The sequence below is a fragment of the Staurois parvus genome, unplaced genomic scaffold (assembly GCF_062004578.1).
Source record: "Staurois parvus isolate SC_StPar_1 unplaced genomic scaffold, SC_StPar_1.0 ptg000118l, whole genome shotgun sequence".
NCBI classification, from domain to species: domain Eukaryota; kingdom Metazoa; phylum Chordata; class Amphibia; order Anura; family Ranidae; genus Staurois; species Staurois parvus.
In genome coordinates, this window is record NW_028317914.1 from 4,915,156 (window position 1) to 4,939,337 (window position 24,182).

At 43.6% G+C, this 24,182-nt stretch overlaps 1 protein-coding gene across 2 annotated transcripts in view; it reads left to right on the plus strand.

Moving 5' to 3' along the window:
- Window positions 1-24,182, plus strand: part of TAF1B (TATA-box binding protein associated factor, RNA polymerase I subunit B) — a 168,655-nt gene that overhangs the window by 104,470 nt on the left and 40,003 nt on the right. For both annotated transcript variants that reach the window (XM_089672031.1, XM_089672032.1), the window contains exon 14: window positions 4,917-5,142. In XM_089672031.1, the coding sequence (XP_089528157.1) occupies window positions 4,917-5,142 (226 nt within the window). The remainder of the gene's footprint in view (window positions 1-4,916; window positions 5,143-24,182) is intronic.

Below are 24,182 nucleotides of genomic sequence, written 5' to 3' on the forward strand. Positions count from 1 at the left end.
CCCAGAAAATGAACATGTTGGCCCTGAAGTTGATGTGTCGAAAGCAGAAATATTGGGCAAGCATAAGGGTTTGAGCAACTTTGACAAGGGCCAAATTGTAATGGCTCGAAGATGGGTCAGGGCAACTCCAAAACTGCGGCTCTTTTGGGATGTTCCTGGCCTGCAGTTGTCAGGAACTACCAAAAGTAATCCAAGGAAGGAAAACTGGTGAACAGGCAACAGGGCATGGGCAGCAAAGGTACATTGATGCACATGGGGAGAGAAAGCTGGCCTGTGTAGTCCGATCCAATAAAAAAGCTGCTGTACCTCACATTGAAAAAGTTGATGCTGGTTCTGATAGAAAGTTGTCAGAAAGCACAGTACATTGCATTTTTACGTATATGGCTGCGCAGCTGCAGAACTGTCAGGGTGCCCATTCTGACTGATGTCCCCTGCCAAAAGCCCCTACAATGGGCACGCGAGCATCCGAATTGGACCACAGAGCAATGGAAAAAGGTGGCCTTGTCTGATAAATTCAAAAATGGTTTAAGGAACACAGCAACGAGTTTGAAGTATTGACTCGGCCTCCAAATTCTCCAGATCCCAATCCAGTAGAGCATTTGTGGGATGTGCTGGGAAAAGTCCTCACAGCTTACAAGACTTAAAGGATCTGCTACTGATGACTTGGTGCCAGATACCACAACATACTTTCAGAGTCCATGCCTCGACGGGCTATGATGGGTGGTCATATTGTTATGGCTAATTGGTTTACAGTTATAGTCTGTTCTGGGCCAGTTCCCCTACCTGTTGCTGCACCTTCCTACATAACCTTTTATGTGACTGCCTGGAAAGGAGCAAAGGGGTATACTGTAGAGTGTAACTTGAGTGACAGCTATGTGGCTGCTGACAGTGGCAGAACTAGAATCTTCAGGCCCCTGGTACAAGAAACCATGATGGGTCCCCCCAGACCTTCGACCAGGGCCCTTCCCTCAGAGCCCGGTGGCGGAATGACAGGGCCCGGTTATAAGTTCGACCTTTGTGACTCTGGTAGTTCCACCACTGGTGTCAGTAGTTTATTTTTGTTTTATTTTTTTTATCCTTTTTAAAAAAATTTTTACAATGTATTATTATTTTTTACTTTATTTTTAGGAGCCCCGTTGGTTGGCTTTGGCGAGATATCAGGGGTCTAAACAGAGACCACCTTTGAAGCAGAGAAAGGAGATTGAGGACACAGCCCTCAATCTCCATCTCTGCAGCGTCAGCTGCACAAAATGAATGGATAGGAATAGCTCTGTAGAGAGATTCCCATTCATTTATAAACTGAAGCATAGTAAACATCGATTACCATGTTTATGAATGGACAGTGTCAGTGATTGATAGGGATCACTGATTCTCCATTCAGAAAAGGAAGGGGCCAGTAAATGACACATATACTGGTCCCTTTTACGCTCTCTATCTTGACAGATTCCCTGCAGCAGCTGGCAGGAAAGGAGAGGGGGGAACCAGGCAGAGCTGTGGGGGACGAGGCGGTGCAGGAGAGAGCACAGAGGAGCTGGGAAAGAGCTCAAGGGGGCTGGAGAGCACAACGGGGGCAGCAAAAAAATATTGGATAGGAGGAGTGGCAAGGGTGGCTGCGTATAGAGGAACCAATCTCTTCATGTCCCAGCATGCCTGCTTCTCCTCCTCTCCCTCCTGCAGGCATTCCACTTCTGCAGGAGGAACATGGAGAGATCGGTTCCTCTATATGCAGCCGCTTCTCCTGATTTGAGACCAAATGCTGGGCTTTCATTGGCATATGAAGGAATTTTCATATTCATTATAATCACCATTTTACTATAACCGATTAGAGGTAGCTAGTAGGGTTGGGGAGAACATGTAGATGCACTTTTATATTTTCATAATCGTGCATACCAAATTTTAAGTCCTTGCCCTGAAAAAAACTAGGTTTGTACATGCAGTTTGTAGATGACTTTTTTTACATCAAACATCAAACACATGCAGGAATGTAAAAAAGAAAAAAAAAATATGCAGCTTGTGATTGTTTTTTTTTTGTTCTTCACCTTTTCAGTATAGTGTTGCTGAGCAGGTCTGAAGAAAGAATAAAATCCCACAATAGACTAGGAGCTTCAAAATTTTGCTGTAACAATACTATGCTGTTATATATATATATATATATATATATATATATATATATATATATATATATATATATATATATATAATGTGTGTTCTGCAAGATTTTGTGGGAGGTTGATTTGGGTCCTATTGATGAGACCTGAGGAGAGGTATTAACCAGTCATTGTTTAGTCTTCCTTAAACCTGCTGATCAGCTCACCCATCTATTTATACTTCATTGTACCTATTTGACACAAATTTTGGTTATCAAGATACAGCTGTATTATAACCCATTATGCCCTAAGTGTCTAGGGGCTCAGGCTCCTTTCCTATCCTGTTCTGGTATTGCCCCAGATACAGGCTTACTGGAACCAAATAGTAACCTTTCATTTTGCATGATGTCATAGGTTCCCCCAACATAACTAACATTTTTAGCACCCCTCAACTACTCCCTCTTTCGCTGCTGTGGCAGTGGCCAGGGGTGTACACTTACCACAGCAGGAATTATAACTCCTGTTGTGCTAGGTGGGTGGTACCGCCTACCAGGCGTAACTAATTCAAATTATTGGGGCCACGCTGCAACTGTGCAAAATGTGCGTGGTTGTCTGGTATTTAGGGGGTTAAAACAGGTAATGAATAGGGAATGATATGTCTGTCTATTGCTGTCTGAAAAATGATCCAAACGTAGATCACACTTCAAAGAGCAAAGCAAGTATAAATTAATCCATGATCTATTAATTACAATGGTGCTCTGCTTGACAGACAAAAATAAGGGTACCAACTCTTGCAAGCTTTAGGTGTTCAAACACCCTTAAAAATATTCCCTCCTTTGATTACACAGGTCTGCGACTCAAAAGCTGTTTGATTATTTTCATCTAATTTCCATGTATTTTGGTGCGCTGAAAACAAATAAAATATTGAAAAAACTCCTAGACGTCATGATTTGCCACAAAATGCAAAGTTGTCTTCAAATTTATAAAAAAAAATTAATTTTTGGTATTTTTTTTTATATTATGGGTTTTTAACCAAATTTAAAGTCCAAATTACTATTAATTCACATAAGTGCATTTAAGTTATAAAATTCCACAAAAACCTTAAAGGGGTTGTCCAAGTTATGTAAAAAAAAAGATATAGCACTGTAAATCTGATGGTCCGCAATATATACATAAGCTAAGCAAGTTTTAGGGAAAAAAATTCTATTTCCTCATTTCCCTAGTTCTCTTCTGGCCCTTTGTTGTTATTTGCAGGTAAACAATCTCTGCCCCTCCCCCCTGCAAAGGGGGTTAATACAAGTGCTGCTCTGAGTGACATGTCTGACTATTGGGATACTCAGCAGCATGCTGTATGTGTAAGCCTCAGCCCTGAGTCTGTGCTTCTAATGGTTAAAGGGGTTAATCTTTCCTGAAGAATCCAGTGGGTGGGATACCAAATACCCTTGTTTTCTGTGTCTATGGGATAGTCGAGACTGACAAAATCACTGGACCAAAAAGAGTTGGCAGCCGAGGGTGCCAACAGTTGGTGAAAAAAATGCTCTCTGAGAAACTTTGGTACCTTCCCATAAAGTTCTTCTACCACCTCTTCACATAAAATTGGGATTGATGAAGCAATTCGTAAAATCACTTCCAAGAGATGGAGAATGCTTCAAATACTTGGTCACCAAGTTTCCAGGCCTGTCGGAGGCAAAATTGAAGGAAGGTGTGTTCGTCGGACCAGACATTAGAAGGCTTATAGTTGATCAAGAGTTTGTCAATACCATGACGGATCCTCAAAAAGAAGGGTGGATTGCATTTAAAGAAGTCATACAGAAATTTTTAGGCAATAACAAAGATCCTCACTACAAAAAGATCGTCGGACGAATCCTGAAAGCATTTCAAACTTTAGGTTGCCTGATGAGTTTGAAAGTGCATTTCCTCCAGTCCCACCTTGAATACTTTCCTGAAAATTTGGGAGCTGTGAGTGAAGAACAAGGTGAACGATTCCACCAAGATATTAAAGAGATGGAAAGGAGATACCAGGGAAAATGCAGCATTACAATAATGGCAGACTACTGTTGGATGCTTCAGAGAGACATTCCACATGCTACTCACAAGTGTAAATGCACCAAGAGGAGCCTCACAGGGAAGAAGAATCGAGTTTAGTGTGTGTAGGTGAGCTCATTTCAGTTCAAAAAAGGATTTTCATGAAAATATTGTAATAAAACTTTAATTTTATAAGTCTATTTCCATTTATTTTGAGGTATTGCCTTATTTAATATAGTTACCTAAATTGTCAGGAAACGTGATATTCTATGACAAAATGGAGGTCATTTTCGGATTCGGCGCACCAAAAAACATAAAGATTACGTGGAATAACCAAAACAGCTCTTGAAAAAAATTTTTTTGCAGACCTGTGTGATTGTTTATAAGCTAAGGAATGCTTAGTGTCTTTTCTCTGTATGTGCTCACTGATCAGTAATTTGCCACTGTGTGACTTTTATAGCTTTACATTATCTGATGTTGGCATGTAGATGGAGCCTAAGTGAGACAGAATGACCATATAGAGTTGCAAAGCTGTAGCTTACGTTCATTCTTCTTATAGCTTCATTTGTGTGTAAGTTCTAGTACTTCTTTAATGTTTCATAAAAGTAACATGCTGTAAGCAGGGATTCCCTATTAATATACAAAACTTTTTTCTGCATGTTTTTACTTCTATTGTAAGTGTTTGGCATACAGGTAATTGTTTGCACATCCTGACTATCCATCTGGAACACACAGATAACTACCAACCTGTAACGATTAGGCCACGTTCTTATGAATGCCATCTTTTGTTTTGTGTCTGGACAGGAATGACAAAGAACGTGGTGAAGCAGTTCAGCAGGCTGGCTGGCACTACACCTGATGCTGGGAATCAAGGCCCATCAACTTTCTTGTTTAACTGGGAAGAGCAAAACACAGGCAAGATCTCCTTTCACGGACACAGCCTGGAGGGCATTACGCAACTTGGCAGCAACCTGCTCTCGGGCCTGAGGACGTATTACTGGTTCAGCTGCCTGAAAAAATGCACCAACCAGTAAGCTCTTTTTAACAATGAATGCCTATTAATTATTATAATTGCCTAAAAAAATTCTGCAGCACATCGTCATTCACTGCACATATGAGGATATTTGGTAGACCCTGGCCAGAATGATCGTCACTACCATTAAAATAGCCTGGTAACCTGTGGAAGACCTTCGCAGTGTATAGAATGTATTGTTTAAAATAATTTAAGAAACTGCATTATTTTGATATATACATAGAAAATGTTGTTCTTTTTAGTCTGGAGTTCACCTTAAAAAAAAAAAACCCAAAAAGCAACCCTTTTCCCTAGCCCCCAACGATGCACACAGATTCCAGACTGGAAATTTTTAGTGCTGGACTGAGCACACCTACTCACTAACATCTTATTATGAACTTGAAAGGGATGTGGTCTGGCAATAAGAGTACAACTTCTTTCAATTCTTTGGGATGTTCGTACGCAGGCAGACCAGAACTTGATTTTTATCAGCTTGCTACAGACTGTAAGGGAGGCCCAGCTGGAGGAATTTTTAAAAAGGTAAACTTGTACTTTAAAGCAAATTAAAGTTGTGACTTCTGCAGAAGAACTTAAAGGCAGCATACAAAATATTTTTGTCCTGCGCAATACAGACTGCATTTGGCACCTTCAAACTTCAGTCATCTTTTGCCCTTAAAGCATTTTCTTTGCATTCTGTCTTGACAATGTGATTAATCAAAAGAAACCATTTTCATTGTGTTTTTTTTTTTTTTTTTTTTTTTTTTTTTTTTAGAGTGTATTTTTAATCTCATCTGTTTTATATCTCAGCAGGTTTTAAACATGTCAGGTTGTTGATCCCAACTGTTTATCAAAGATTGTATCTAAATCTTGCAGTAGACGGTTTGCTTAAACGCCTCCCGCCCACAATATAGTACAATGACGGGCGCAAGGCAGTTCTCTCGTTCTGGGAGGATGTCATATGATGTCCTCCCATTCTCACCGCGCATGCGCGGCCCTGGGAACGCAGTGCGGCGATCGGCGGTGCGCTGCGTCCCTGGGACACAGCGGTTCACCGATCCACGGAAAGAGCTGAAGATGTCAGCTCGGTCATGTGTCCAATCACAGCTGATCACATGTAAACAGGGAAATGCCGGTTATCGGCATTTCCCTCCTCATGAGCTGTCTCGCTGAAAGCTCGAGAGGAGAGCCGGTAATCGGCATTCCTCGGAGGGGACATCTACACTGATCATCAGAGCACTGATGATCAGTGTGCCCTGATGATCAGTGTTGCCCCAGCAGTGCCACCTGGCAGTGTCCATCAGTGCCATGTGTCAGTGCTCATCCATGCCACCCGCCAGTGCCTATCAGTGCCACTTTTCAGTGCCTAACAGTGCACATCAATGTCACATATCAGTGCCCATCTAAGCTGCCTTTCAGTGCCAGTCAGTGCCACCTATCAATGCCAGTCAGTGCTGCCTATCAGTGCCAGTCAGTGCCCATCAGTGATGCCTGTCAATGCCCATCAGTGCCATCTACCATTGCCTCCGCATCAGTGTCCATCAGTGCCACCTATCGGTGTCCATCAGTGCAGCCTATCAGTGCCCATCAGTGCCGCCTCATTAGCGCACATCAGTGAAGGAGAAAAATCACTTATTTATAAAATTTTATAACAAAAACTAAGAAACTTTTTTTTTTTTCAAAATTTTCAGTGGTTTTTGGTTTAAGAAAAAATAAAAAAACCCAGAGGTGATTAAATACCACCAAAATAAAGCTCTGTCTGTCACAAAAAAATGATACAAATTTCATATGGGTACAGTGTTGCATGACCGCGCAATTGTCATTCAAAGTGTGATAGCACTGAAAGCTGAAAATTGGCCTGGGCAGGAAGGGGGTATGAGTGCCCTGTAGGCTAGTGGTTAAAGAAACCCTGTCTCGCCCTTGAATAAAATGAGATATGGGCAGCCTAAAAAAAGATGATTTTAGCCTCCTTCACATGGTTTCTGAGGCCTGTATACTGTGAACAGACCGTTTTATTCCAGGTGTTGCATGCTATCATCCCATTCAGGTGTATTGGGATGCAGTGGCTGCCACAGTTGCTCATGCTAATGTGTGAGGCATGTAGGTGCAGATGAGTAGCCCTGCATTCACGTTGTCTGTATTGTACTTGCATGCCTGTCACATTAGGACAAGCGGCTGTGTCTGCGCAGCCGCTGCATCCTTATAAGCTTTAATGGGTTTGAATACATGCAGCATCTGGAGTCTTGAATTTCAGGTCCTAATATTTACCAGTCTGGTGGATGCCGAGTCAAATTTTCATCTTTAAACTGGAGTTTCCCCTCCAATTTACAGCTATTTGGCACAGTCATCCTTAGCCTGTCTTTTAGATTGTACCACATCCAAAACCTGTTGGACCTGACAATTGCGGTGGGAGCCAGAAAGTGACTATTTGGCACTGAGTTCTGTGTGTATGCTTTCAAGACTGGTTCTGGTTATGTTTGCTGCGGAGCACTCTCCATGCCCACTTCTGCCAGCAGTGCCTCTGCACTGGCCCTTTCTCTAGTCTCAGTGAATAGGACATTGGGGCTGGCTACTGGAGGCTCCCTTGCTTTTATTTGTAATTGGGTACCACCATTCCTTGCCATGGAAGGGGTTTATGCTGTGAGACGGAGCACTGCCATTGTTTCACTTGGTGTATTGTCATACACACACAATCCACTCTCTTTCCTACCATACAGCATCAAAGAAATATCTCCATGCTGCTTATTCCACTTGGGTTGCCAGTCTTTGATCCATTCCTGCTGCCTGCCTGCAGTGACTTTGAACATCTTTGGACAACTGACCCTTTTTTTGTGTAGCTTCACCTGTTATCAGTTTTCCACACTTTCTGAGCACTTAAAGCCTTGCACCTTACCCTGAGTCTGTGCAGTGCTTACCACATTCCGTCTGCAACATGTCTGATTTTGGTATGGGGGGGACTGTCCCACTGTGCCGGTGCCCCTAGCGCACTCTCCACTAATGGGTCTGGGACAGCTTGCAGCATATTCCCTGACTGAGGCAACATATGTAACTTGGAATCATGCTGCCCTCTTATCTTGGAGTCTTTTCCTTCATCTGAGTCTTTTTTGGCTCTGTTCAATGCAGCTGGCAACTCTAATCAGAGGCCGCCAATGCGCTTCCACACACTTCTCTTCAAACGATCTGATTTACTTGTGGCCTTAGCAGCATCTGAGCCATCAGCTGCTAAAACCCTGCCTTAATTTGCATCACTCAGATCCCTGTGTGATGAGCTTTTCCTTGAGCAGTCGCAGTCCATGACTATTACTCCTGAATTAAAAGAGAATGCATTGGCTCCTATTGACACTGATGCACACACCAGTCTGATGCTTCTATCAGTGCGGTTTCAAGGCTTAAGTCTTATAGGACCTCTAAGCCTACAAACACCTTTTGTTTGCACCTGCTTCTCAGGTGTTTTTTGTACAAGGACTGGAAATGCCTTCTGTGGCTATACGCTCCATCAAAGCACTTGTAATACTTGTACCCGTTTTGTGAGGAATTTGTTCAGAAATGGTCCATTCCTGCTGTAGATCCAGCTATTATTCATCTTAACAAGGCAACTACCATACTGATGGATGATGCCCCAACATTCAAGTTAAGTCTCCTGGTCCCTTGTCAGTTCATATAGTTTGGCTAAAGTGAAGGACTGCAGAGCTTTCTAGTAAGAAATGCTTGATTCATATGGCCTTTGAGGGACAAAGTCACTCTGGCCAAATGATGCTACTGGGGGCAAGAATACTCGCTTTCCTCTGTAAAAGCAGCAGACTGCTAAGTCATCTCTAAGTCTCCCTGCTAAGAAGCATCCCTTTTAACATGCTCTCAGATCTCTCAAGCTTGGTTCCCTGTCCATCCATAAGGTCTGGACCTCCAAAGCTGCCAAATTCCTGATGTCTGGTTGTAACTGGTGGTGTCCCCGGATTGCAAACTAGAGTTTTGTTCCCTGCTTCCTCCACAGTTTTGAACATCAAAACTCCCTGTGTCCCCTCAGTGACTTGCTAATCTTTATTGGGCACTCTCTGGACTTCTGGACCAAGAGGTCATAGCCCCAGTCCCTGCTGCAGCGTGGTTTCAGGGGTTCTGTTTACTGTCCAATAACCCAAGGGTAGGTTTACATTAAGCCTAGCAGATTCCATATGGAATCAACCACATCTGTGATATCTTACCTTCACCAGAGGAACTTCCTGGCTTCAGTGGATATAAAAGATGCCTACTTACATCTGTCCATTTGTCCAGCTCACCTATGCTTTCTCCATGTAGAGCCTCTGCACTACCGGTTCATGGCCCTTCCATTCAGCCTGTTTTCTGCCCCTTGAATGTTTGCCGAGGTGCTTGTTCCCATGTTAGCCCTGTTGGACTCTTGATGTGTTCCACTTTTGAAATATGTGGATTTACCTCCTGTTGTGCAAACAATCAGCAAGGGCTCTGGAGGACAATGTGTCTGACTGTTCACGCATTGGAGAGAATTGGGTGGATGCTAAACCTTCAGAAAGCTGATTCATTACTTAGTATTTGGGGCAGTCCTGGACACTTCCAGTGTTCCATCTCCACAAGAAACTTCAGAGTAAGGTCTGAAGTCTTTCTCAGCTTCTTCAATCCAGACGTTGTTCTATCCTCCGCATCTGCTTGAGGGTCTTGGGGTTGATGGTAGCCTCCATGAAGTCGGGTCCTTTTGCTGAATTCCATTCCAGACATCTGCAACACAACATTCTATCATTATGGGACAAGTTAGTGCTGTCTCTGGACAAACCAATCTGGTTGATGCCAAGACCAAGCTGTCCCTCCTGAGCGATGCCAGTCTGTCCTAGACAAATTTATCTCTGCAGGGTTTTAGTCATCAGAGGAATCTTGTTTCCTGATCAACACTTTGGAGCTTTGGGTGTTATAGATGTCTCTTCAGGGACCAACCTGTTGAAGAGACATCTAATTCTGTTCTACTAAACCTAAGGCCATTTACCTGATACGGTTTAGACCAGTAGTGGTCAACTTGAAAATAATAGAGGGCCTCAAGTGAGGCCCCCGACACCTCCAGGAGGCCTCACAATAGCAGCACATTTTTGCATCTGCGTAAAAATGAACTATGAACTGTATTGCAAAACACACTGAAGATGTTGGAGTACAATAACCCCAGTATTCGTGTCAGTGAGTACAAAAATAACCCCCATCATTGGTGTCAGAAGATGCAATAATATCCCCAACATTGGTGTCAGTGAGCGAAATAACTGACAGCGTTCGTGTCAGTGGATGCAGTAATAACCCCAAACATTGGTATCAGCTGACCCAAAAGTAACCCTCAGCATTTGCAAATTATATATTCCCAGCGCTTACAGTTGCCCTCTCTAACTCTCAACCGCATCAATGTCTGTTCAATAATATTAAGCACCGGACATTGATGAGGTTGAGATTTAGTGGGGGGGGGGGGGCAACTCTGAGCACTGGGAATATATCATGTGCATTTAGCAAACATATCGGGGAGACAAGGTGATGCCAACTGCTGGAGTGATTTGAAATTTAGGCGAATGTCCTAAACACTGGTTCTGTATTTATAAAAACCCCAGCATGGTGTTTTGGTGGATGCAATAATATCCCCCAGCATCAGGGTCTGAGAGTTCAATAGTAAACCCAAGCACCTCCCCTAGCCCCCCCCTCCCCGGTGGCCGCATTGTGCCACTGTTAGTGAAATTTAACCCCCCCCCCCCGCATTAGTGTCCAGTGGCACCCCCCAAACCCTTAAGATTCTGTTTTTGAGACTGCTTGCCTCCCACTTTCTGATTAGGACCTTTCTGCAAGGGGCCCTTATGTGGTCTGCCTGGTTTAATCCTGTTCGAATTTTTGTGCATTGAATCTTGTTCTTTTGCACCTCAGAAGACCCTATCTGAGCAGAGTTGGACACATTCCTCTCTCCTTTGACCCAACAGGTTGTTTTTCCTGTGGCCACCACCTCAGTTAGGTTGAGTTGGAAGGTTTATTTTTTTGGTCTTGCATGAGAATAAGGTGGTATTAAGGCTCAGGACTTCCTTTCTTCCCAAGGTGGTCTCCATTTTCCACCCTAATCAAGACATTGTTCTCCCATCTCTGTCCAGCTCCAGTTCATCAAAAGGAAATTCCCCTTCATTGTTTGTATGAGATTTGAGCTGCAGGTCTATCATTCAGTCACTGCTACTTTCAAGATTATTACTAATTTTTTTTCATTCCAGATGGGCCCAAGAAAGGTGCTTTGAATTCTTGTTCTCTAGGTAGCTAAGATCATTGTTCAGGCTTACGGTTGTAAGAATCAGGTTCCCTCTCTTTTATTTTAAGGTTCACTTGGACAGTGAGCACTTCTTGGGCTATTTGGTATCCGACTTCTGTATCCCAGATTTGTAAGGCTGATTATTTGTTGTTGTGGTGTTCTAAGTTCTACCAGGTGGACATTTCTGCTTCATCCCTTGCCAGCTTTGAGTGGAAGGGCTGCTCTTTTAGATTCTGGCACTCTCCAGTTACTGTTGTTTTACATTGGGCCTGTTAGTGGTTGTTTGCTATGTTGTGCACCCCTCAGTGGGACTGTATTTAGATGTCCAAAAGGTTTAAGACTTCTTGTGTCCCTCAGTAGACAAGAAAGAAAATAGGATTTTTGTACTTACCATTAAATCCTTTTCTTGGAGTCCAGTGAGGGACACAGGTCCCACCCCTTCCACGTTTATGATCGTGCTTTTGGTACTTCTGAGACAAGCTGGTTATTGGAGGAGTTGTACCCTGTACTGGGCTACAGTTTGTGTTTTTTTTGGGTTTTTTTTTGTGACACTGACCAATCCTCCTTTATGGTGCAGTAGAAACTGAAGGGTTAAGACTTCTTGTGTCCGTATATACAAGTCAAGATACAAATTTACGGTAAGTACAAAAGTCTTATTTTTCAGGCTGTTCATGTTTCATTTTATTCAACAAACCAACCGGGTCACATTAATGCAGGCTGAACACATTCACAATGCAGCTACTTTACACATCTATACAAGCTTTGTGGTAGATTTACTAAAACTGGAGAGTGCAGAATCTGGTGCAGGTGTGCATGGTAGCTAATCAATCTGTTCAATTGTTCAAGTTGTTAAAATAAGCTTTGATTAGAAAAAAAAAAACCTGGAAGCTATGCTGTTTCTATGCAGAGCTGCACCAGATTTTGAACTCTCCAGTTTTAGCAAATCAACCCCATGGTGTCGTAAAATGAGCGCCTACTACAGGTATGCCTATGCTATTTTTTTTTTTTTTTTGTACACTCTATTTGAAATCCCAGTACTGTGTATATGTCAAGCACATCCCAGGTAAAGAAGAATGACAAGAGCTTAACTGCATCATGATTTAGATCACTGAAGCAATGCTTACATTTATTAGCACCTTAAAGGATGGGTTCACTTTTTGTTACATGTTACACTCCTATTCAGAGTGTAACATGTTACGAATGGACTAACCCCCCCCCTCCCTGCTGAGACAGCTTGCAGGGGTTCTTCTCACTGCTAGTTATCCCAATTTTTTTTAAATAGCGGCCATGCTCAGCTCACCCGGCTGTGTCATTCATTTGCGGTGTTCTGTGAATGAATGAGCTACAAGTCCTGACAGCCTTTGCAGCTGTCGGCTTATAGTTCTCTATGAACTACCGTGGTGCTGTGTAGCGCCGTGGTAGTTCATTGATTCTTTCTGTCAGTGTGTCTACTTGCCCATATATCCCATACTGGCAAGCAGCTATACTGATAGGTCTGCAGGAGATCTGCATGGCACCAGCGATCTGCTGATTGCTGGAGCAATGCTTTAGAGCAGGGGTCCTCAGACTACGGTTCACCAAAGACATTTAATCTGCCTCGCCAGGCCAGCCAGAAAAAAAAAATGTCGCCAGCCGGCAAATAGCCAGGCTGCTCGCTTGGTCCTCGGATGCGAGGACCCAGCGAGCGGCAGCCTGCAAGCAGCCAGAGGAGCAACAGGACAGGAAAGGAAGAGAACACACCAGGCACCAGGTACAGTGCATTGCGGCGTCCAGTATATCAGAGTATAGTGCATTTTGTTGTCCAGTGCATTACAGTGTACAATGCATTTTGTTGTCCAGTGCGTTACAGTGCATTTCGGTGTCCAGTGCATTCATTTACAGTGCATTGTGGTGTCCAGTGCGTTAGTGTACAGTGCATTGCGGTGTCCAGTGCGTTAGTGTACAGTGCATTGCGGTGTCCAGTGCGTTACAGTGTACAGTGCATTGCGGTGTCCAGTGCGTTACAGTGCATTGCGGTGTCCAGTGCGTTACAGTGTACAGTGCATTGCGGTGTCCAGTGCGTTACAGTGTACAGTGTATTGCGGTGTCCAGTGCGTTACAGTGTACAGTGCATTGTGGTGTCCAGTACATTACAGTGTACAGTGCATTTTAAATATTGCATTGTGGTTTTTTCCTTTTTTTTTTGCACTACACACAAGATATGTGCAGTGTGCATAGGAATTTGTTCATATTTTTTTTCAAACTATAGTCCAGGTCCCAACAGTGTGAAGATCCGTGAACTGGCCCCCTGATCAAAAAGTTTGAGGAGCCCTGCTTTAGAGATTCCAGATATAATGATGCACTTTTTTTTACCTACAATAAAAGTGCACTTATTATTTTTTGTCAAAAGGCAAGCTTATCCTTTAAATCCTCACCTATAACAGCAGCAAAAGGGGACTCGCAGTACTTTGTGTTGAAACTTGTTTTGAGTGAAATGATTCCATATTGATTGTTCCTCTGTTAATTGTTTACCTTTATGGCAAAAGAAAGCACAATTTGTTACAGACCCATGTCGTTTGCTCCCCTAATTCATGCACAAATGTTTTATATGTTGTAGTCTCTAATTGGTCTATAATCTATCGGTTATCAAGCCTTTATTAACCACAGGCTTAGAAAAGAAACCATGAGCACTGGTACCTTATGTTCCTAGGCGTCAGGATTCCTGGTGCTGGTAGTGTACAGTAGGCTACTGACAGGAGGTGAGGAAGCAATGTATCGGCTCCTCACTTCCTATTTCAATCCCATTTTTCATGACAAATGTGCTGCAACTGCATGCAATGCATGCAGTTGCAGGGCATTTGCGGAGCTTCCCCATTTGCTTCAGTATATAGCGCTACATGTCAAGTAAATGTAAACACCTCCATCCACTGCCTATTGCAGCTTAAGGGTGAACGATTGTCGGGCAGCAAAAATGTCATTCAGCTGCACATTTTTGCCACTAGCTCCAACCGCACATCTAAATGAAGGCTTAAAGTAAGCATTTTGCAGTTCAGTTTCCGAACCTAGCACTTAATCCCTAAAGTGTGTCCTTAACACATTACCTTGTCCCCAAACACTGACGTCCTACACACTAACTCTAAAACATTTGGTATCTAATCCCCAACAATGAACTTCTTATATTTAATCAGCCCCTCGGATCACTTTTAGCAGACAGACCAGTGCCTGAGAGAAATTTTGATTACTGGGGTTATGGCATGTAGCTCCAGCCATAACCCCGGTATTAAACATCAAAGTAATGATGGCCAAGCAACTACATCCAAGGGTTGATCAGTTGAAACATTACTTTTTTTTTTCTTGAGTTTAGATGCAGTTTAAGCATAGCCCTAACCAGGCCCGGACAGGGACAAAAAATAGGCCTGGGCATTTTAGACTGAGCAGCCAATCAGAGTGCTCATCCTCCTATATTCAGCGAAGAGAAATCACCATCCACCAAACTGGCATTCCCATGTAGCAAAGAGACTGCCTCAATCCGGCAAAGAGACTGCCTCAATCCGGCAAAGAGACTGCCTCAATCCGGCAAAGAGACTGCCTCAATCCGGCAAAGAGACTGCCTCAATCCGGCAAAGAGACTGCCTCAATCCGGCAAAGAGACTGCCTCAATCCGGCAAAGAGACTGCCTCAATCCGGCAAAGAGACTGCCTCAATCCGGCAAAGAGACTGCCTCAATCCGGCAAAGAGACATCTGCATGTAGCAAAAAGAGAGTCCAATTCTGCAGAGTCTCATATATCAAAGAGACAGCCCAATCCAGCAGAGACAACCCCACATAGCAAAGAGACAGCCCTATTTGGCAAAGTGACAGCTCCATATAGCAAAAAGACGGCCCCTTCCAGCAAAGCTACAGCCCAGTCTACCAAAGAGACGGCCCATATAGCAAAAAGACAGCCCAACCCAGCAAAGAGACTGCCAAATCCAGCAAAGAGCCTCATATAGCAAAGCTACAGTCCAATCTAGCAGAGCCGGCCCCATCCAGCACAGAGCCGGCCCCATCCAGCACAGAGCCGGCCCCATCCAGCACAGAGCCGGCCCCATCCAGCACAGAGCCGGCCCCATCCAGCACAGAGCCGGCCCCATCCAGCACAGAGCCGGCCCCATCCAGCACAGAGCCGGCCCCATCCAGCACAGAGCCGGCCCCATCCAGCAAAGAGACGGCCCAATCCAGCAAAAGGACAGCTCCATATAGAAGAGACTGCCAAATCCAGCAAAGAGAGAGACTCATATAGCAATGAGGCGGCCCCATCCAGCAATGAGGCGGCCCCATCCAGCAATGAGGCGGCCCCATCCAGCAATGAGGCGGCCCCATCCAGCAATGAGGCGGCCCCATCCAGCAAAGAGGCGGCCCCATATAGCAAAAAGACAGCTCCATATAGAAGAGACTGCCAAATCCAGCAAAGAGCCTCATATAGCAAAGGGACGGCCCAATCCAGCAAAGGGACGGCCCAATCCAGCAAAGGGACGGCCCAATCCAGCAAAGGGACGGCCCAATCCAGCAAAGGGACGGCCCAATCCAGCAAAGGGACGGCCCAATCCAGCAAAGGGACGGCCCAATCCAGCAAAGGGACGGCCCCATATAGCAAAGAGACAGCTCCATATAGAAGGGACTGCCAAATCCAGCAAAGAGAAAGCCTCATATAGCAAAGCTACAGCCCAATCTAGCTGAGACAGCCCCATTCAGTAAAGAGACGGCCCCCTCTAGCAAAAGACGGCCCCCTCTAGCAAAAGAGACGGCCCCATTCACCAAAAAGACAGCTCAATCAACCCCAATCCCCCCCCCATGCCCACGGCTGCAGTCTGTTTGGCTGTAACACACGCTGGATCGGTGCACTCACCTTCCTCCACTGTGCAGCTGTTACCGTGTGCTGGCCGGTGTTAGGAGGAAGCCTGTCGTTGAAGCTGCAGGTTCTTCCAGTGTATCACTGACTGGAGCCTTCCCACACTCCCTAGCTTGTTGGCGCCAGCCCTGCTATAGGAATGGCGGCATAGTGGGTGGTGAGCAGCGGCCGCAGTCTGTGTTAGCCCTCTTCAGACCGCTGTCTCCACTTCATGAACAGGCCTCCCTTCTTAGAAAATGTGGCTCCGGCCCACTGGGCAAATACCCGGTGTGTCCTATTGCCAATCCGGGCCTGGCGCTAACTCATTTTGAGACAAGGAACCAGCCTGTGCCAAAAATATGCAATATCCTAGCGCAGAAACAAACTGATTCGAATTTGCATGTCTGCACCTAGTATGCTAAAATGTGAAATATTTGCGTTGGAAATAATGAGAATACATCATTTTAAGAGGATCATACTATACTATATGTTTTTACCTTCACTGTTAGGTTGGTCACCAAGCAGCAAGTATGCTGTGTGGTATCTGCTTCAGTACATACATGTGTACCCTTTAACAAAAGGCTACTTTTTCACAGTCTAGAGAATTACCAAATTCTGTTACTATGTGTACAGTATGTGATGCACAAGCCTCATAAATTAAACAAAAAAACTTCCTTTACTTAACTTGATTAAGCCAAATTTTCCTTCATTTGTGTCATGCTACCCCTCCCAGACACTGCAGCTCTCAATGGATTGGCATTAGAGAGGCAACTCTGCTCTGAATTCAGGAGCAGTGCAGCATCATTGTCACACCATCACAGGAAACTACATTAGGCGGAATTCAATGGCAGGGTCAACAGGTATTTGTGAGACATTGCAGGAGCGGGGGCTAAGAGAAAAATATGCAGCACATATTTATTTTAATGAGAAGCCAGTAGCACATCGGTTTAGTGATTAGCACTTCTGCCTTGCAGCACTGGGGTTCATGTCCCAATCAGGATACTATTTGCCTGGAGTTTCAATGTTCTCCATTTGCTTGCCGTGGGAACTCCAGTTTCCTCTCGCACTCCAAAAATAATGCTGATAGGTTAATTGGCCGCTTTCTAAATTGGCCTTAGTGTGTGCATGCATGTGAGATAGGGACCTTAGATTGTAATCTCCTGGAGGATAGGGACTGATGTGGGTGTACAGTATGTAAAATCATTGTGTAATTTGACATCTCTGCATAGATACCCATTATAAATAAAATAATTTCTTTAAAACTTCATATTAAAGGGATGACACATTATAGAGTACTTTCCAGCAAGGGTTTGTATCAATCCTGAACACAAGATGCCGTATAAAATTGAATTGGTATGGAGGGCCTTGTTCTTCTTAGTAGTTACACTAGCCAGGACAATGTTTAGAAAGTTTGGAGACCCCTGCTGTATGGCAAAGGGCCAGTTTATAGTCCTTCAAACTTTAGGAGGGCCGGACTGTGGCCAGCAGGAGTAGACCATGTCTTGGTGTCAGTGGGAGTAAACCATGTCCTTTTTTTTCAGTATTAGGAGGAGGAATAGTGCCCCATTGTTGGTGTCAGTGAGAGGAATAATGCCCCACCCTTGGGGTCAGTGAGAGAAATAATCCCCCATTGTATGTGTCAGGGGCAGGAACTATGCTCCATTGTTGTTGACAGTGGGACGAAAAGTGGCCCAAGGGCTGGATAAAAGCAAGCAAAGGACTACAGTTTGGAGACCACTGCCGTAGAGCATCTTTGAGGTCTGCCATTTCTCAGTACCAGACAAAATGTACCTGCTTTATGTATAGACACCTTTGGCTCACATTTAGCCCTATGTGAACCCAAGCAACACAGCAATGGTAAGAAAAGTAGTAACTATGATTGCTTTTATCAACACCCTGCTCTTGTATTACAACTGTCCCCAGTCTTGTGTCTACATGCAGTGTATTATTACCAGGTGAGAGCACATTCAGTGCTATTGTCCTGATTTAATTTATCATTTCTTACCGAAAATAAAGATATTCATACTCTCAATGTGCTCCAAAAAGGTTGGCTTGTTCACTGGGGGGAAACTATAACTGTATTGTAATACTAATGACAAGCCCAAGTCATTCTGTTTGCTTTCAGGGGCATCATTTTCTCCCTTCTTCACACGAAAACACCCCTGTGGGGTGGGTTACATTACAGTGAGAGCTATATGTAATAAGTAAGTTGAATTGACGGATTAAACCATTCTTTACAATGCAGGGATCTCGGCCTGTGTTACAATAGAAGGCCAGTCTCTGTTACAGGTTTCAGATTAATTTTCATTTTCAAGACACATTCACAAAGGAGAAGTTTGTGCTGTGAAAAATGGGTAGCTAAGTTTTGAAAGATAAACAAAGTCACGGTTCCAGCCTGGGCTACACATGGTCGCCAAGACAAATAAGGAAAATGGAACGGTATTCGTATTCCAGGTTTTTTTTTTTTTCTTCTGTGCTGCGTGTCAGTTATGATTATAATAAACACATACAGGGTTCCTATGTTCCCCTGTTAACAAAAGCTGTTGTGTTCAGGCACCTGTTTTGATTTCCTGTCCTTTCCACGCCTATTCCAGTTGGATTTCCAGGTAAGCTCAGTGTCAGGTGTAGAAGGATTTAGGTGGAGGTTGGCAGTACACTGAAACATTTTGCCTTTGTTAATTGTTTGTCATAGTGAACAAAAAAGTAAAATTAATTACATTAAAATTAGGATCGTTTAGGCAGCTTCCATATGTTTTCAGCTTCCAATGTTTTAACATACCATATATTTACATAGGATTCCTGATCTATAGAACAAAATTCAATTTAAAGTGTAACTTAAACCAAAACTTTATTATTTTTATTTTGAATAGAGTAGTAAAGGATTAGAACCTCTATTAGATTTGTGTTCTTGTCTGTCACAACTATGGAGATGTCCCCTCACTTCCTGTCCCCGGGTCAGCTTTTTACCATTTCGGGGTTTGCTCAATGAAAACAAGGAAAAAACCCTAACAGAGGTTCTAACCCTTCCCCCACTCTATCCAAAGCTAAAAAAAACCTTCAGCAACTAAAACTAGAGACTGAAAGGCTTCAAGATTAATTGTAACATTTTGAAAAGAACGTGTTACTAATGCTGAGAGCTGAGCATATACAGGAATTGAGCTGGGACTGCTGTTTAACAACAAATGTTTCTTTTCTGGTTCAGCTGTGACACTGTAAAAAAAAAAACATTTACTCTATAGGGTTGTAAGGTCTATACAATTTGAATAGTGCTAGGTCTCTTACACACTAACATTTACAAAATCGGCGTAAGTATTTTTAATAAGACAGAATTTAACACATTTACATGCTGAAATTGGCTTTCTCTACTGTAATTTGCACATTGTCTTTTACCCCTAAGAATAAAAATTACAACAAAGGCACCTTTAGAAATGTATAGTAATGGCAATGTGCAAGCAGATAGGTAATTACAGGCTTTCTAGTGTTGCATACTGTGATATGGGGGATCATTAGCTCATTGGTAGTAGCATTTTGTAATGAGTCCATGTCTTTCTGAACTGTGGTTATAAGGCTTGTCAGCCCACTTTTGTTTGATATCAAAAGAATTTTATTAAGTTTATACAAACTTACATATTTCAGGTTCCAGAACCATATAGCAAATATTTGAATACATTTCTCATATGTAGTTACATTGACTCATATTAATCAGCAGCCCACTTTTATTTAAAGCAAAAATTAAAGTTCAGAAAGCAGTTGCCAACGCAGGGGATTTTCACCATTAACACAAGTAATGAAAATACCAAGCTGGCCTGGCTTTCTCTTCAGCAGTACAGCTGCTCTTGTTACTGGTCTCTCAGACCATCTCACCCAGCTTGTCCTGGCTCTCTGGACTTTCCTGGCTCCCTCAGCCTGTAGTCTCTGCTGTACAAGCCCACTGCTCTCCTCTCAGTATCATGATCAGAGGTCAGGCTTGGAGGCCAGTGTCTATAGCATTGGAAAGGCTCACACAGAAACCAGCAGGATAAATACACAAGTAGATTCCCCTGGTGTGTGACTCGGGCTTACCCAAGGCACAGGGTATAAATACTAACTTGTCTTGACCAGAGCTCCTGATGGTGGAGACTGGTTTTGCTGTGTGCTAGTGCTAGGTCTCAGGCCTCAGGATCACCACACCAGGAGCTGAGTGAGCTAGAGTGCAACAGTAGACATAGCAGTTAGGGATCAAGCAGAAGTGTAGTTGGTAAACAAGCCAAAACGTCGCTAGCAAGTGGTTGCAAGTTGGAATCAAGCGGAAGTGTAGTCAAGGAACAAGCCAAAGGTCAGTAACAAATGGTAATGAAGATATGGTTGGCAGCAGGAGTGTAAAGAGCAAGATATTAACTGGAAAAGAGCACAATAACGTGGCAAACAGAAAGTAGAGAGGCAAGGCTTAAATGGGAAGTTCATGGGAGGAGCAAGGAGTTCAAGGTTTACCAGAAACAAGAGAAAGTAAGTTTGTCCTAGGGACAAGGGGACTACAAGAAGAGCTACTGCAAATCGAAGCAGAGGTCTTGGGTTCTCCTGACACCTCAGACTCTTTCCCTCCCTTGAGATTTATGAATTCCTTCAGCCCCCTGGACTCGCCTAGTTGTCCCAGCTTTCTCAATATCCCAGATTCTCTCAGCTGTCCCTACTCTTTCAGCCCGATGGATGTGGAATCTCTTTAACATGGATTACAGTCTCTTGGGTAGAGCACCTCTATCCTCAAACAGAACACACCTCCTTCTTGGCTGAAGCCATGAACTATCTCCAAGCCTTAGTTATAACGAGAGTACACGCCTGTACACTCCTACAACCTGCAGGTCTCAGCAAGACCTGTACACCAGATTGAAGGCTTTGTCTTTCGCGAGGCATTTTGAAGCCTTCAAGCTCTGCCCCCCGATCTGGGATTACAAGACCCAGAGAAAGCTCATCATAAATACTTCTGAGTCCCACACTCTTCATATGTGCAAACCCTGTGTCCTTTTCACAGTGGCAAGGCCTCGCAGTGTCACAGTACCTTATTTTTCTTTTCCTCCCCATTCTTATCTCGGTGGTCATTTTAATAGGGGCAGATTAATCCATCTCCGTTTTACTTTCTGGATCTCTGCCTAGAACTTTTCCCTGTCTCCTGTAATATGTGACTTGAACTTCCCAGGATGCGGCTGTGGGGCCAGGGTTATATCACCAGTGCCTCAAGAAATCAGGATGTGGAAAAACGGTAATTGTAAGAAAAGCAATAAACATTGAATTTAAACTCATGAATGTAAAATTATTCCATTTAGCATGCAGAGCCACATGTTTATGATTTTTGGGGACGGGGGAATCCACTTTAATATTCTTAAAAAAAAAATCTTTAATAGTTTTACATCATATTTTTCACTTTCCTATTGTAGACAGTTTACTGAAAGGCAACGTTCACACAAGGGTTACTGTGCGACCAGAGGTTGTAAACGCCACAGGTGTCAGAGTTGGCTGTCAGAATTCAAAGGCAGGTGCCACTGTTGTTCGCTTGCTTATGCTCATCCAAGTGGTTACATGCGAATACCAACTCTGAGTGCATCCAGGGTCAGTGTTGCTGCAGATGATTGGCTAGGTCGTATGCTGCCATGTTGCTGCATACAGAGGCTCCATTTTACACACAAACTCCTATGTGAGTTCTTGATAATTTTGTTGCTGTTTCTGAATTTTGTTGCTGTTTCTGAAGTTAAGAGGGTTGAAAAATTTTTCAGATCCATGAATCGCATTGTTAAACAGCTGGCTACAAATGTATTGTGTGTGATTACCCTGTTGTAAGGTAAACTAAAATGTTGTTTTAAAAAAAATTTGAAAAAAATGGGTGTAATTTCCCCTCTCTGTGCTAGGAAGGTAGTGTTTACACCACAAAAAAACTCTGTATGTGTAAACTGCGATCCTCCGTGTATACCAAAAAACAAAAACACTGTTGCTACAATAACCCCAACTAAACATATAACATAGGGAATTCAGGTATTTAAACAGCATCCCTGTAGTCCGATTACACTTCTACAGGCATCTCTCCATTACCTGTCCGCTCACAACAGATCAATGATCATATATCCTCCATACTAGCATGAGTTACCTGCAGGTGCCCAGGTTTTCTTTGACACAAGTAATATAGGTAGGTTAATTTGATTTGAATAAACCAGCAGTCAGCAACCAGTAGATTGTGATCTACCAGTAGGTAACTGGTAGATCACGGTCAGGGCTTGCTGGCCTGCCATCCCAGCGCATCAAACAGAGTGCAATGCAGAGGGACTACTTGTAAAGTTGGAGCTGTAGTAGGGAGCAAGAGCTGCATGAGCTGATGTCTCCTCTGTAGTGCTGGTTCCTACGCCCCGTCAAGGTTGGTGGGTGTAGCACCTGCCAAGCATGACCCATTCAAGTGAATGAGGCCACTCTGCAAGAGCCCTGCAACCTTGTGCAGTACAGTAAACAAGGGGTAAAATGGCAGAGGTATTTTCTTTTCTCTCCCCCTGCTTTAATCCCTTGGACCCTGCAGAAGCTTTCAGTTGTATGGGACTTGCAAAGTGGCCCCATTTACTTAAAAGGATCTCTACTGACAGGCAGTAGCACCCACCAAAAGCAGGGGTGTAATTCCTGATGTGGCATGTGTATACCTTTTGGCTGCTGCTTCAGCAGCTAAAGTGGGTAGGGATGGGGGGGTTAGCAATAAAATCATGACTCAACCACAGGGTTTTACTACCCCCCCAACTTTACATGTGAATGAGCCCTAAGAGTATTGCTGCTGGATGCAACTAAGGGCTCATTCACAAGTACGGCAGACACTGCTGCTCCTCTGCAAACTGATACAAGTGTGTTTGACGGGGTGAGGAGGTGATATGTTGCCTCCTCACCACCAGGTTTAAACCCATGATTGCTATGCAATTATGATATGGTAGTATGGCAATTAGAGGTTTAACCTCCCTAGCGGTATTCCCGAGTGTAGCTCGGGGTAAAGTTTCAGTACCAAAAGCGGTAACCCCGAGCTACACTTAGGCTTACCATGCGGCGTTGCACAGGGATTCCCTACAGCGCTTACCTTGTCCTTCGCTCCCGCGATGCGTCCCCTGCAGCGTTCCCGGCCATCTCCTCCGGCCGATGCCGGCATTTGGCTTCCGTGTTCCGGTCCCTGTGACGTCGGGACGTATGGCGGCAAATTTGAAAATTTAAAAAAAGACATTTTTTTTAAAACGGTTATTTCATAGCAAAACATTCCTGTATCAAAGCATTTCACATACGTTTTGTCCCTACTGCTTTGTCCTGTGCCCTGCCTGCATTTTGACTGTTCTTTCTGCCTGGAAACTTAGAAAAGTCCACGGCGTCCAAAAAGCGTCCCTTTAGGTCAAAATTGGTTTTAGACCAGCTAGAGAACAGCGATAGTAAATCAGAACTACTAGCAGAATTGAGTGATAATGATTCATGGGGGAAATTCGTCATCAGACACTGAAATCGATTTTGCGACTTTGCTCAGTGATGTGCGAACTTGGTGCTATATATCAAATTTCAGTGTTTTTGGTTTGATTATATTTGAATTAAATTTATTATTATTATATTATTATTTTTTATGAGTATTTATTAAATTATAATTTATGATTTCGTGTTTCAAGTTTTATCATATCCAGAATGTTTACTAGACTCTTGTTCGGACAGATTTCAGGGAGTTATTTCTAAATTACAGGCCTACAATAAAAAAATACATATTTCCATGCAAAAAAATGGTACCGCTTTCAGCACCAAAAATCTGAAATAATCATACCGCCAGGGAGGTTAAATCAGGTGTGAGTAGGTGACACTGGCCGACACTGTTCCCGGTGATCTTTGAATTCTCCCATGTCGTTCAGGTAGATCTCCAGCTCTTTAGGCTTGCCCACCCCTGGAATAAACCTAAAATGTGCTAAATGTAGAAGGTGTT